The sequence below is a fragment of the Beta vulgaris genome, chromosome 1, assembly GCF_026745355.1.
Source record: "Beta vulgaris subsp. vulgaris cultivar EL10 chromosome 1, EL10.2, whole genome shotgun sequence".
In the NCBI taxonomy this organism is placed as follows: Eukaryota; Viridiplantae; Streptophyta; class Magnoliopsida; order Caryophyllales; family Amaranthaceae; genus Beta; species Beta vulgaris.
In genome coordinates this window covers 21,972,208-21,987,100 of record NC_079202.1, presented here as the reverse complement: position 1 = coordinate 21,987,100, position 14,893 = coordinate 21,972,208, and the positions used below count along the sequence as shown (strand labels likewise).

Genomic DNA, 14,893 nt, shown 5'->3' with positions numbered 1-14,893 from the left:
TTTGCTGAAAACGTGTCTCAGTACGTGGTCCTTATTATATCTAAACCGTCACAAGCTTCTAAATAGACAAACTATCTCTAGAAAGGGGGTAAAAATTAACACTTCTCTTGGTTTTGATGCTCTACTTTTGATTATGAAATGCTGTTACCTTTCTCTGCTTTAAAGTCTCCAGAAACATTTGTTCTTGTTGCAGGCAGGAAATGGACAAGATGCTGTGAAAGAACTGGGAGATCTGAAGGAAAGAGGTCTGTACTTGATGTATTTAATCTACGAAGATCAAATAATAATGTGCGGAAGAGTGTGTAATAACAATGCTTAAGTTCGAACAATATCAAAGAACAAGAACAAGATAGTTCTTAGCTATTAAATGATAAACGGCAAGGCCACCACAATGAATAAACTAAGGGTTTTGATGCATAAAGGCAAAGCCACCAGCAATTAAGAAGGTTGTGTTTGCACACTTAAATTTTAACAAAACTCACAAAACTTTTTATTCAATCACTTATGAAAAATTAGAGTTACATGCTAGCTATTTATAATAAAACGTGCATGCTAAACCTAGTAGGCTTATGACAAATCCTAAGTCCTAGACTCCTAACACTTTGAATCATGTAAAATCCATCGTTTTAAGAACATAGGCAAAATCATGATTCCTAATACAAATATAACTAGGAAAACAATAGAGATAGTATGAGTCCTAACAGAACTAGAACTCTCATAGACATGCTAGCACACGCATAATCCATGCTACCTAAGTTGGTTAGCAAACATGCTACCACCTTGGTAGTCATCCCCATGAAGAGTTCTCCATGTACATCAATTGAGCCAAGGTCCATTGAGACATTCTTATGAACAAGAGCTAGTAAACTTGCATGTAGACTGTCTGCTATCTTGTTTTTTTCTTTTTGTAGGGGTCTTTTATTCTTCTCTTGTTTTCCCTTCTCAATTTGACTAGTTCATTATTGGGGTTTTTAATCTACTTGGAAATCTCTGAAATTAATTCCATGAGAATTTGCTGTCAACTATTGCATCTTCATTTTTTTTCTGATGGATGCTAATTTAGGAAAATCATATATTGTGGAATACATGGACTTCACTTCTTGCCTTCTTTTTTTTTTTTTTTACATTTTGGCAGGTAGCTGATTCTGATGTTTGCACAAACTAATGTCTTTTTTCTTGACTATATTAGGTTTGCTTGACGTTGAAGGCCTTCAAGTATATGCTATATCATTATGGAAAATTGGCAAAAATGATCTGGCCTTATCTGCTGCTAAAGATCTTGCTGCATGTGCTCCTACCATGAAGTTGTCCTCTGCAGTGGCATCTATCTGTTTGATCTGTAGTCTTCTGTACTCCATTTCTGGGGCAGGATCTACTATTAATAGCATTTTGAAACTGCCTAGAGAGCTGTTCCAAAGTGCGAAAGTTTGTTTTGTCATATCTGCCATAGATGCTGTTGATCGAAGTTGTCAACTACAGGCTGTAGTCTCAAGTAGTCGTCGTTCCCTTTCATCACTGGAAGAGATAATGGAAATGCATCTTTTAATTGCGCTGAGTAAGCTGGTAGGTTATTTGTAGAAGCGCTGCTTTTTTGGCATTTTCTCTTTAGATATTAGTATTCAATCAGCCTGTGGACATTCAAGTGGGTGATTGGTGATTATGCAGATAAAAAATGGATATGGACATGCTCTCAGTATGCAAAATGGTATAGATCATCTTCGAAAGGCATTGCATATGTACCCCAATGGCACTTCTTTAAGGTATATCTCTTTAACCGCTCTACTAACTATGCTCTTCTGAGCTGCTCTTTGTCTGGGTATATAATGTTGATAATAATTATGTTCCATGTTATGTTTGTCCTTGGTCTGTATTCAAACTAGTTTTCTCGAAAAGTAGCAGATACTGGGCTATAGATCTGATGATGGATGCTCTCAGTAATTTTCCGATCCTAGAAATTTTCCCTATTATTGTTTTTGTTTAAGTGTCAGACCTTCACAGTGAATCATTTCATTACATTTCCAGTATTTAGCCTCGTTCTTGCATGACTATATTGATATTTGATCATGCTGTTCCATAACTTATTTTAATGTGAATAAAATATCAGAAATTTTTGAATCTAAAATTACTTTTTAGCATTGTAGAAGAGGCAGTATAAGAATGTTTGAGCTGGAATTATGATGACCTTTTCTTCTGCCGTAGAGGAGAAGGAATGTGTTTGTGCTGTCCACAAGCTGGTAGCTCTGAAACCAGGTCTAGCTGTTATTAGTTATAGTGACTATCTATTTCAAGGAATTAATAATTAGCTGTTGGACTTAGAAAGTACTTAGTATGTCAAGTGTTTGTATGGACTTCCAGCTATCAGAAGAGAGCTTATGTGTTATAGTGACAATATAGTTAGCTGATATTTTTTTGGTCTCTCTGGAATCTGCTTATAGAGTTCTACCACTTATGTGTTGTCATTTTTCCAACAGTCATAGTTGATGTTTTTGTAATTACATAGTTGTGGATTGTTGGTCTTGGCTTGATGCATTTCTTGCCTTTCTTTCTTTGCAATTGTACCATGTCCTTCTTTGACAAATATTTTCTCTCATTCTAATTTTCTTTCATTATCTGGAAAATTCATAAAATCAATTCAATAATTGGTAGATCCCACATTTAGTGCGTCTTTGCAGGTCAAGATGCATGGTATCTTACTGATTAATTAATAGTTGTATATAATTCAAAAGTCATACTTTTTGCAGGCGAAATGCTTGTAGATTTATGCCCTTATTATTCATTCTTAACCATGCATCCCTTTTCTTTCTCAATGCCAATTTGCATATTCTGTTAGTATTAATGAAGTGTACATTTTGCTTCCAATGATCAAAAAAGTTTCTCTGTATCATGTCATAAGTGCTATCGGAGTTGTGAGTTTGAAAATCACCTTGTTTCTTTTTCATGTCATATGGTTATGTTTGATTGGAATTGTTAGAGCCTGTGGAAGTGTGGATACTCTAGGAGACAACATTTTTTGTGTTCTTTGATTTGGAGTTATGAAGGAAGCAGGATCTCTCTGTTGCTTGGTTTGCATAGCAGTTCTTTGACTTTTCTTTTCTAAAGTGGAGTCACGCGCCATCTTGCATTATATTTAGTTAGGGATAGCACTTGTTTTCAGAGAAGTTTCAGGGTGGGCCATGCATTAGATTGGTGTACATATGTGATTGTATAGAGTGAGTAATATTATATTGAGGAAGGAGAAAAAGTAGATGTGATTGAAGATAGGGAGTAGTTCTATATTGTGGAAGTAGAATAAGTTTGATGACTTTAAAGGAAATTTTGCAATGTGATGTGTGACTAAGGGAGTAGAACCTTACAAGTAAGATTATGAGTTGTGATACTTTATGTTACAAAGTATGACTTCGTTGTTACTCTATCAAAGTATTGACTTTGTTGATTGGGCTTTTTTGAGGTTTTCCTTTGATGATGTAAGTGATTGATATTCTATTTTGTTTCCATTTATCTTCTTACGGGGTCTCATAGGGCCTGTTTGGTTCACTAGACAATAATAGGGAAATAAAAGGAGAGAAAAGAGTAACTGGGTTTGATACAAGATCTGAAGAGAGCAGCTTTGACAAAGCAGAAGGAAACCAAGAGAATATTAGAATTTCTCAAAGCCAAAGCGAACTCACCAAGGATGGTATGCAGGTTACTCAAGCTGAAACAACAAGAGACACACACCATGAAGATCTAGAAGATGGGAAATTATACAACAACATTATTCTCAATAGGAAAACTGGAAAAGAATGCAAATCATTTCCACCGGATAACTTTGCCAATTTCATGGGCAAAGATTTTGAGCTTCCTTATTCTTGGTCTTCTTCGAAAATAATTGACCATGTAATTAACCAAGGCGAACTTCTGGCCGGCTGGTGAGGGTCTGTCTGGTAAGGGGTCATGGAAGCAGCGGAGAGAGGAGGGTGAAGAAGGGTACCAATTAGGATTTAATTCTAGGGTGGAGTGGAATTAGAAACTTAGTGGGTGTTTGTTTTTGAGGGTTTAAAGAAAGGGAAAGGGGAACAACTCTAATTTTCTTATATCTTGTTTGGTAAGCCATTTTAATCATTCCCTTTACCCCATTGTTACCCTCAAACTCCTCTACATTGATTCCCCACCCCCCAAGGGTTTCACCTTAACCCCAAACTCCTCTACACCTTGACCAACATTGACCGAACAACACCACAAAGCCAGTGCATTCACCACGTCACACCTCAATAACCACCGGCAAGCTCCGAAACCACCACCACAAACACTGCCAGTAAGATCCGAAACCATCGGAAATACCGCCCCCAAGCTCCAAAACCACAACAAACACCGCCAGAAAGATCCGAAACCACCACAAATACTACTCGCGGGCTCCAAAAGCAACACAAACACCACTCATAGAACCACAACCATCGCAAGCACCACATGCGAACACCACAAACACCATTTGAAGCCCCCCAAACACCCCAAACCACCTAACCCCAACACCTTTAAAAACCCATCCTCACCCATTAGACAACCACCATAACTCGAAAAAAAACACCATCCCAAAACTCTTATCATAATCATGACTTTAGAAAGTCAGATTCGACCGTGAAAACTTCAGATCTGAAGTTTTTATGGTCGAATTCGACCATATAATCCTCGAATTTGACTTTTATGTAGGTGGTGAAATAAGAGAGAAGAAATAGGGACAAAAGGTGGCTGCGACGGTGCGGGACTGGTTGTTGCTAGGAAGGGGATGGGGTAGTCGTGCGGTGTCGAGCAACGTCGGCGTTGGGGTGTGGAGCAAAGCGGCGGCCGACGACACATTAGGGAAGGCAGAATGGTGGAGGAAGGGTGAGAGGAGGAAGAAAGGTGGAAGAGTTACTATATACCAATCAAACAACCTTTTTAATCAAAAGGCTTTTGTTTGCTTTCCCCCTCTATCCCTCTATTGATTCCATTCCCTTTATCGTGTGGAAACCAAACGCCCACTTAGGGGGGTAGGGGAGAATGGGATTCTAGGGGAATGGGGTGGAGAACCCTTTGGGTATGACATTCTACCCTATAATAGCCCAATCAAACAATGACATGTTATCACATCCATTCCACACCATTAAAAAAAATCCAACCAAACACAACCTTATTGTTTTATGTTGTACCTTCTTGGTTACTCTCATATGCATGTCTATATGTGTCTAATGTTAAGAATTGAAAAAAAAAATGTAGGATAAAACATAGAATAAAATGATGATACTTACCCCATTAATCATGAAGAGTTACCCTATATTATGTTACTTAGTTAATGGCAAAATTGTTGGCGTACTGGTGTTGACATGGATAATGGTAAGACATACGTATCGGATCCTAGATCTAATAATTGACGGCAAGATCCTTCATAAAGAGAAATTAAATGTTGGGTCTTCTACTCGTGGGGTTGAGGAAAGCCAAACGACGTTTAAGGTCCTGCAGGTTGTGTTCTCCGGTGATGGCAATCGGCATAATCACAGCTTTGCTTCTCTTATGTGATGTTTCGACTTGCCAATTTTTCTCTGTTTTATTTGTTTTTGCTATAGTCTCTCATTTGCAACTTCTATTCCTTTGTTATTCTTTTCCTCTCTACTCTCTTGTTGCAATAACATGGTCTTTGTCCCAAATCAGCTACTTGGGCCCAATTTTTTATTTTATTTTCCAAGAAAACTTAGGCCTACTCTATTAAACAACTACATACTAACTCCTCGTATAAGTACTAATATTTTTGAAATGAATAAAAGAAATAATATTTAATAACTGCATTAAATGTTGTATCCCCATACCTGTTTCCAGATTTAGGACGGTGTCCCCATATTCTAATTTTAAAACTGCTGTATTAAACACTCGCATCCGCACACGGATCTGATACTCGTACCTGTCTCCAGGTAACTTAGACCCTATATCCATTTATAAATCACCCCTGTGCGTAAAGTTGCTCATATAATTCAATCATGTAAGGTGATTAAACTCACTCCTTTTCACCAAACACTCATCTTACGGTCTGACCTTAAAATATATGAAGGATAATGATATATTTTCCAACTTATCCATAATGAGGAAATTTTGGTTTTGCTAAAGTAGAATGTAAGTAATCAATGTTCAATTTTACTTTATTACGTATATATAAAAAAATATAACTTCTGTCTTTACACGAAGTCCTTGATATGCTTGGGCTGGCAGTGGAATTTCTTATTCTTTGCTTTGTTTTTTTGTTTCCTTTGTATGGGTAATGTGGCATTTTGTGATTAGGGAGGATTTATGGGAAGTAGAGTACCCTTTTTAGTCCCTTTTCACGTTTGTATCATTTATCCGCCTCACATCATGATCCTGTCTCACAATTCATGTTTTTTGAAGGCCATAAATTTATCTTGGAATGTCAATTTTGGAGAAACTCGTAGGATTGGGATTTGGGAATAAATTGGTGTGGCCTCTGCTTTCACGATTTTAGACTTCAATGGCGATTTGGGATAAGAATGACAGCTACCGCCACTCTTGGGGGGGGGGGGGGGAGATTAAGTAATGAAAGGAGCCAAATCTCTGACAACAGAAACCTAAGCTTATCATGATACGAAATTCACGCGCTACTCTATGGAATTTAGAAGTTGCTGAGCGCCTTAGCCAAGCCTCTTCAATGTCATTCTACTCCTAGAATCTTTTTTTTTGTTGGTGTCAGACAGTCGACACTAATATGGACATAAATTTGTTACCCACTTTAGGTTTTAGAATTTAGCTGGACATAGTAAATATAGGAGGAAGGGAGGATCGGAAGTTAAGGGAATCTAGGATGTGCTTACAAATAGTATTGAGGTGAAAAGCAAGATTTAGTGAGAACTCAAGCTAAAATATGTTCATAGCTGCATATGTATTTGCAAATATCCAATTTTCTTCCATATCCTTGTTCTTTTACACTGTTTTCAAGACGACTACTACATATTCAATATTTTGAGCTACACCAACTTGGAAACTTGTATATGCATCCATGCCTGACAGGCTGACACTGAGCTGCTTTATTTCAAACATGCAGAGGAACATGTAAATGGCGGTGTTTCCCTGTCACCGGTTTGTTCTCGGCATGAGCATGCTGGGGCCTGCGGGACAGCTTAGGGACGCCTTAGGATGTCTCTGTAAAATGGGAATGACAGGGTATTTATTAAGACGTCGGGAGACACTGGATGAGTTTGCATGCACAACCCTTCCCCCTGCCCCTCCTAAACTCCAGGACTTAGATAGAAGAAAGTAATGTTTCAAATAACCAAAGCTCTAGGTTTTCAGCGTTCTTAACAAATACAGGTTTCCTTCTTCCCACCCTTTTCCGTGAGACTAATTTGCCACCCATTGGCTACTGTGTGAGTCAGTGCACCACTTTTGGACTGATGTTCCTATTTCATAACTGCTGCAACATGGTGTGTCATTTCTCTTTGTTCTTCACCTCCTTTCTCTTCCTTCCTGATGCTACCTCTCTTTTCTCTCTCCCTGATTCCATCTCGCTATTTTCCCTCTATGCCATAACATTAAATTTCTGAGTGGAGCTCATTTCTAATTTTCTTTTATTTTGATTCAAGCTTGTGACTGACTATGCGAACATATTAAATTTTTGTGATTCTAAGAATTTTGACAGCTTGTTTCCTTATATTTGCGTAGTTGTTTATGTTAGCATTTATCATGTTGTAAGTTGTAACAGTGAAACACCTGTGTAATTTTTCAGTTTGTTTTATTTTATATATATTGCATCCTCGTCTTCTTCTGCACTGCAACCCCACCTGTGCTACCCAGTTCCAAAGAAGGATTCAGCCTAGGCTGGTAAAAGGAATCGGTGGTGTCCTTGTTTGCTGGCCATTGTCAAAGCAGATGGGAACCACCCCACCATAAGTTTATTTCTATTTCATGATTGCAAATGCATTTTCTGTATAAGGCCCTTTCTTTCCCTTTTTTGTTTTATACAAGGCTAAGCTGATTGCAGAAATATGCTCGGATACCTCTTGTTATCTCGCAAACAATGGGAAAATGACCATGTTGTAAGGAGGTGCTGTGCTGTAGTTCCTTATGACCAAATAAAGCAAGAATTCAGATCTGCGCATGAAGTTTTTGGTGCTGAAGCTGTTGCTTGCCATGCTACCACCAGCTGCAAATCTAATTACTCTCTTTCAACATGTAAAAACCAGAGCGTGCAAGGTGCATCACTTTTGGGGTTAATGCAGAGGTAATTTACTCTCACTGCATATTCTCTGTGTTTCACGCGTGAAATTTTTTTAAGAATACAAGAGTCGTTCTTAGGTCCCATGTAATTCAACTTATGTACAGATGGATGGCTACTTATCTGTGCTTTATTACTGGAACGAGTAATGCATTTCTATATTATATAAAATCTACATTACATATACGAAAAGCTCATAAATATTTATTATTGTGGAATTGTGCTTCCCTCCCTCATTGTATTCATGTCAAGCCTAACTTGTGTTTCTACAAGGAATAGGCTGGAGATTTTTCTCCTTTTAAGAACTCAAGTGCTTTCTTGTGGTTTAAACTTTAAACTACTGCTAAATTTTAAAAGGAATATACCAAATAAAGGTCATTTTAATTGTGATACTTATATTTTTTTACTGTAGTTGCATCAAGTTGTTTTATAGCCAGTTCCTATCAGATTTTAAAGATATGGGAATTATAAAGAACCTAAGGAAAAGAAAATGAAGAGAGGCTATTGTAACGGCCGTTTCAAAGCATCAATGCACTTTCTTACTCCTTAATGCCAATCCAGTTGAGTTGAAAGTTTTGACTTTTGATTTTCTTATGATCATGGCAGCTTGTAGTTTTCCCTATCCAGGTTGTGGTCCAGATGAGCTATTACAAACATAAGTTATGCCAAGAAATTAGTTATATCTGATCCATTCAGACTTCAGAGTATGGTATTGTGACATATAGGTCTTTGAGCTAGTAATTTTTGTATAGATCTTGGACATTATGTGATATCTGCTTGTGCGTCGATGAATTTATTTATTTTATTCGTTTGAGTTCTAATGTGTCATTTTCCTGGTACTTTAATTCAAAATGTATGACCCCCTCTCTTTCTTAACTATCTCATATTCTCATAATTGTTGCGTAGATGGTTTCGGCTAGAACCATGGAATCATAACGCAAGGTACTTGCTAGTGCTTAATCTTCTACAAACAGCACGTCAAGCTAGGTACCCACAACAGCTTGTGAATATGCTCAAGCGGATGACGTCTGAAGCTCTCGTGAGTCAATTGTTTTTGAAGAACAAATTTGATAGATATAAAAGATTTCAGCTGCTTCTGTGCTCCTCTGAGCTCAGTTTGCTTGGTGGAGATAAGTCTGGCTGTGTTTCTTTTGCAAGAGACGCATCAAACCTTTTGCTTTCTGATTCATATGCCTTTTTCGCCCATTTGCAATTATGTCGTGCTCATGCTGCTGAAGATAATCATACAAGTCTTAATGAAGAGTTTACACAGTGCTTGAAGCTTAGGACTGACTACCCTGTTGGCTGGATCAGTCTTAAGATTATTGAGTCACGTCATATACCCCAGAATGGTTCGACTTCCTCAGATTTAGGTTTTAGAGATAGTATAAAAAAGATCAAGGAATCAGAGAACTTGTGGTTGGCTATCGACAGTTTGTTTTGTGGTTTAATTTCTCAACAGGCTCAACATTTGCAGCGTGCAGAGAAGCTCCTTGCTGAAGCTTGTTCATCAGCAGCTACTGAGAGCTGCTTCTTCCTATGTCATGGTATACGTAAACTGGTTGCTTTTTGTGCTTTTATTTTAATTTTTATTGTAAGTGATTGAGTTATGTTGATTTTCACTGAAACATTGCTTGCAATAGGCATGTCTTTATATTTTCACTAATTATATGTTTTGTACTTGTGATCTACCCTACTTTGACGGTCTTTAGTGATTTATGCGCAAGGAAGATATAGCCATTTGAGATCTTGTTAGATTTTTCTCAATATGTATTTTATGAAATATAAACTAATTAGAAATCTTACAAAGACATGATTACAAATATTAATGTTCAAAGTTTTACATAGGCAAGCGTGAAAAGTCAAAATAACTATTTTAGTGAAATTGAGAGACTAACTTTTGACTCACGTACAAGTTGTACTAAGGGGATCTCACGTGGCTGTTCAAGACAACTCAGTTTCCTGTTTCCTGCCTTTTATTTATGAGACGTATCTGACTTAATTATTTGGTGTTGTCAAATCACTGATTTATTGTCCAGGTGCCGTCTGTGTGGAGGTTGCAAAAATGCAATATGACACTCAATATCTAACGATGGGTATACGGAGTCTCAAGAAAGCGCAAGAGATTTCCTCTGTTCATTTGCCATATGTTTCCCTTCTGTTAGCTCAAGCAGAGGCAAGCCTTGGATCAAAATTGAAATGGGAAAGAAACCTACAAACTGAATGGTGTTCTTGGTCAGCAGGTATAAATAGTTTAATGGTCTTGCAGTTAAAATATTGATTTATCTTCAGTCTTACCTCATTAGACCCAGTTATTGACAACTCCATGTACCTGTCAAGTAGTCTTCATGGAACTAAAATAAGGCCTTCTGTTACATAAAGGTCATTTTATAACAGCTTTTGAACTTGCCGGTTCCTCAAGATGCTGATCTGTAAGATCGAGCCGCAACATCCTCTGCATGTCGTTATTTCGCCATTTTAGCCATTATTATTCGTTTTAAGAACTGTTATGCAACATTGATTTTTTTTAATCCACATATAAGATAAGATTATGTTCATACTTTTGTGACTATATGTCTGTAAATGTTTAGAAACCTATAATCTTTCAACAAGACGACAAGATAAGAGTTCTCTTTCCCTCCTAGCTGTAATCTAAAGAACATTTCCTGTTATGTATATTTTAGAATGATGAAGTGGATCTTTTGTAATTTTAAGCATATCATAAATACTTGTGAGATGCCCGCTTTCACAACATCGCAATCATTACCATTACCTTTATGTAAGTTCTGAAGTACGGCATGTAGTTATAACTTGTCTGACTCCTTTCTATTCGAGTGAGATGTAACTTGAAAGGCGTAATTTTGTAGATCATTTTTATGGTTCTCTATTAATGAGAACATCTGGGTTTTAGTTTAGGTAGTAGCTTCCACTTCTTGAATTCAAGCCTGAAGTCCTTTGAAGCATGGCTATAAATTTTGATGGGGTTGTGATCGTGGAACGACTTTTTCGGGCTATGGGGATGGCTTTCTCTATTGTGGCCTCGTTTCTCGGTTGCATGAAGTTCAAATCTGTACAATGTTGTGATGTTACCGATATTTACTACCATGATTGAAAAGATGCACATCTTAACAGACTGAAAATGACTGTTGAGTAGCTTAAATCATGGCCTATGATGTTATATCTCTTTAAGTCATGAGAGCAAGCTTTAACCATCTAATCTTTTACTTTTTAGATATGGTAGGGGCCAAAAGTAAAGTAAATTGTTATAATTTTGTTGTAGCAGCTTCTCATTTGAGTTAGCTTAACTTTTTAGAAGGTAACTTACCGCAAACTTAGGAGATAATTAGCTAGTTTCTCATTCCAGCTAGCATCTTTCTCTGATAGACAATTACAGCAATACAATGTGAAGAGTGTTGCTGATTCAGTTTTCTGAACTGACATCTCTGACTGTCAAAAAATGTGTTTGTTCCAGAGACAAGGCCTGCAGTCTGTCTCAAATGGATATGCTAGGTTTTTAACTGTAGTATGAAGGAAAATAGTCTGTCTTAAATGCTATCGTTTCCTCCTTTAACTCTTTATTGTGTTTGTTCCAGAGACAAGGCCTGCAGAACTGTACTTTCAAATGCACCTGCTTGCACATGGGTCTGAAACCACGTCTGGTCCAGATTATGGAGGCTCACTAAGTTGGCTTTTTCGAGCTATTCACTTGAATCCTTCTTGCTTGAGATATTGGAAAATCCTGCTAAAGCTTGTTCAGTGAAATTTTTGGCTGATTAGGATGGATTTAGTAAGCACTTTCGAGTTGTATCTTTGGTGCTCGTTGGCTTCAAATACTTGAGCTCAAGGACATGGATTCTCATTGTATTGTACATTCTGCAATCAGTTTCCTCATCAGTAGGTGTAAGCATGCATCGATAGCGTAACCCTAGCATCTCATTGTTTTCACTTTCTCATCTACTCATTCGGCAGTAGTTGGCATCTATAGCGTAACCCTATCATCTCATTGTTTCTACTTGTCATCTACTCATTTGGCATTAGTCGTCATAGGTGATTGTATTAATTTGGCATTAGTCGTCATAGGTGATTGTATTAGTTGATAGTGGACTGTATAATCTTTTTCGAGTTAGTATCGGCTAATTTAGTTGCATGTATATAAAAATTATGACAACTACCAGTGTTGTAATATAGAAAGATTTAGAAAGATTAAGAGATTGTTATCGTTGTAGTTGTGTACTTTTTCTTTTGTGAGAGCGCAGTATATTTAGTGTTTGGTGATATATCATCTCAATGCATGGTTGTAGTGAGACTAGTCCACCCTGTGGTACTCGACGGCAAATGTATTACCTTAAATTCAGTTATTGTATATGTATTAGTTTTTTCTTTCTTTTTCTATTGCAACAAATACTACTTTTTGATAGCTTACACATCTATTGTAACAATTTTACTTGCGGTAAAAAAACAACTTTAGTTGACAACATTGCTCTTATTTGATCTTACTAAAACCATCATTGATTACTCATCTTGCTTATAAGAATTTATTTCTTTCTACTAATCTAGTTACTTAGAGGGTTATGTTTATGCTAAGCTATTTACCTTTTGTACTTCCTTAGAAATTGTGTCCAAACTGTTTGTTGCAATAGAAAGAAACAGACAAAGTATATTATAATAAATTATCTTTTACGGTTTTTTATCAAGTACCCACAAGTTTATAGAAAATTCACCACTTATCAACGCACTTTTAACAATTCACAAAGTACCCTCATGTTTCATTGTAATACATCAAATAATGACTAATGATGATTAACTCCATTAGTCAACCACACTTTTTTAAAAACCCTTATTAATCTCTCTCCCTAATACCTAACGTATTGGTACTCGTTTTGATGAGTTTCTCCAAATTTGTTGCCCTTTAAGGATCATTGGTGGCATCCGTTTTTTTAAAAAAGAAGTTGTTTTGACGGTGAAATCAGACATTTAAGATCGTCTTGGAAAGCCTCCTAGAATGGGCTTCTCGAAATCTGTGTCCTTCAAGGGTCGTCAATGACGTTCGTTTATTTAAAAAGTCATTTCGGCGGTGAAGTTGTCGTTTAAGATCGCCTTGGGAAGCGTGACTAGAATATCATCATATTGATAGTCGTTTTGAAGGGTTTATTGAAATTTTTGCCCCTTACGGATCGTCGGTGGCGTTCGTATTTTCGGAAAAAAAATGTTGTTTTGCCGGTTAAATCGGATGTTTAAAATTGCGTTGAGAGAAGCATGCCCATAATACCGTTTGTTGACCCTTGAGTTTTGAAGATGACCTAACCACAAAAGACATAGTATATTTTATTTATGTTATTGCAAGGTAATTCATGCTCGAGCTAAGAGAATACTTGATTGAAGATTAAAGCGGAGAATCAATCAAGATCGAAGTAAAGATGTTCGAGAGATGAAGAATCAAGTATGGAATGAAGATTAGAATACATTAGGGTATTTATTAATCTTCTTGTTAAGGTTGAGTAAAAGCTTAATTAAGTTCGTGGTTAATTCTCAAAGGAACTTGGTTCTGTTCCCATGAGAGGAACAGACCTGGCACTATAGGAACAAGGCTAAGGAACAAGACTTAAAGATTAGGGAACAAGACTTAAAACTAATTTAGGAACTCCTAAGTGACTAATATTGTGCGCCTAAGTGAAATCTGTGCCCTATATAGTTGTTAGAGTTTTTAGGGATATTTTGACTAAGATCCATTATTTTAGGAAGTTAGTTTAAGTTTGTTAGGAAAAGATTTTAAAAAGATTTTCTGATTTTAAATTAACTGATTTTCAAATTATCTTTTAAATATATTATTTTATCTTTTATATTTTATTTAAAAGATTTAGTTTTCAAAATTTATATTTCCGGTTTTTAAATGTTTCGGATTTTTAAATTATAAAAAGTTTTTCCGGTTTTATAAAAGATTTTGAAAAAGATATTTTTCCTAAAAACTAGCTAAAGTATTTTATTTATTTATTTCCTAAAATCTAGATTGCACGCCTAAAGTCTACTGCTACACGTTTTATGTAGTTAGTGGATTTAGTGGCTTAAGTTAATTATCCTCCAAGTATTTATTTAATTAAATAAGTTTAATTAATCTCCAAGTTTGTAAAAACCACGTAATGTGTTACTGCTTCTATGAAGTGAAGTAGTGGATTAGTGGATGCTTTACATGACATGGAATAATTAATTTAATTTAATTAATTAAACATCATGGAGATCATGTGTTAATGGTCTAAATTAGTGGAGAACATGTCTTGTCTTAATTGTCTATAAATAGGCGCCTAATTCATTTGAGCAAAAGTGTGTCTGACTTAGTTAATTTGTCCTAAATTATCTAAAGTGTCAGTGCCTTTTCCTTAAGAGAATTCATACTTACATTAATCGAGTTTATTACTCTTTCATTATTTTGTAGTGTATTTTTGAGAAAAAGGGTTTGAGTGAACTCTTTTAAGTGTGAGAAAGCTTTGAGTGAAGCAAGAGAAAGAGAAAGAGAAAGGAACTTCGAGTGAAGTTTGAAAGAAAACGTCAGTTGTTGGGAACTGTCGTTGGGAACTTGAGTTGAGTGACTTACGTTGAGAATCGAGAGAAAAGTAATAGGTTGTAATCAGAGTTGTTTTGGCCTATTATAGTGGAAAGTTGTTTAAA

General features: G+C 36.4%; 1 protein-coding gene across 5 annotated transcripts in view; it reads left to right on the top strand.

Annotated features, from left to right (window-relative positions):
* Positions 1–12,614, top strand: part of LOC104899337 (tetratricopeptide repeat protein SKI3) — a 34,068-nt gene extending 21,454 nt beyond the window's left edge. For 3 of the 5 annotated variants that reach the window (XM_048645406.2, XM_010686521.4, XM_048645408.2), the window contains 7 exons: positions 194–245; positions 1,190–1,563; positions 1,666–1,760; positions 7,997–8,236; positions 9,137–9,777; positions 10,270–10,473; positions 11,824–12,614. In XM_048645406.2, coding sequence (XP_048501363.1) covers positions 194–245; positions 1,190–1,563; positions 1,666–1,760; positions 7,997–8,236; positions 9,137–9,777; positions 10,270–10,473; positions 11,824–11,990 — 1,773 coding nt within the window. In that variant the 3' untranslated portion in view covers positions 11,991–12,614. Of the gene's footprint in view, positions 1–193; positions 246–1,189; positions 1,564–1,665; positions 1,761–7,996; positions 8,237–9,136; positions 9,778–10,269; positions 10,474–11,702; positions 11,756–11,823 lie in introns of those variants that run through there. The other 2 variants (XR_007274700.2, XM_010686526.3) reach the window with 2 other exon arrangements.
* The last annotated feature ends 2,279 nt before the right edge of the window (positions 12,615–14,893 follow it).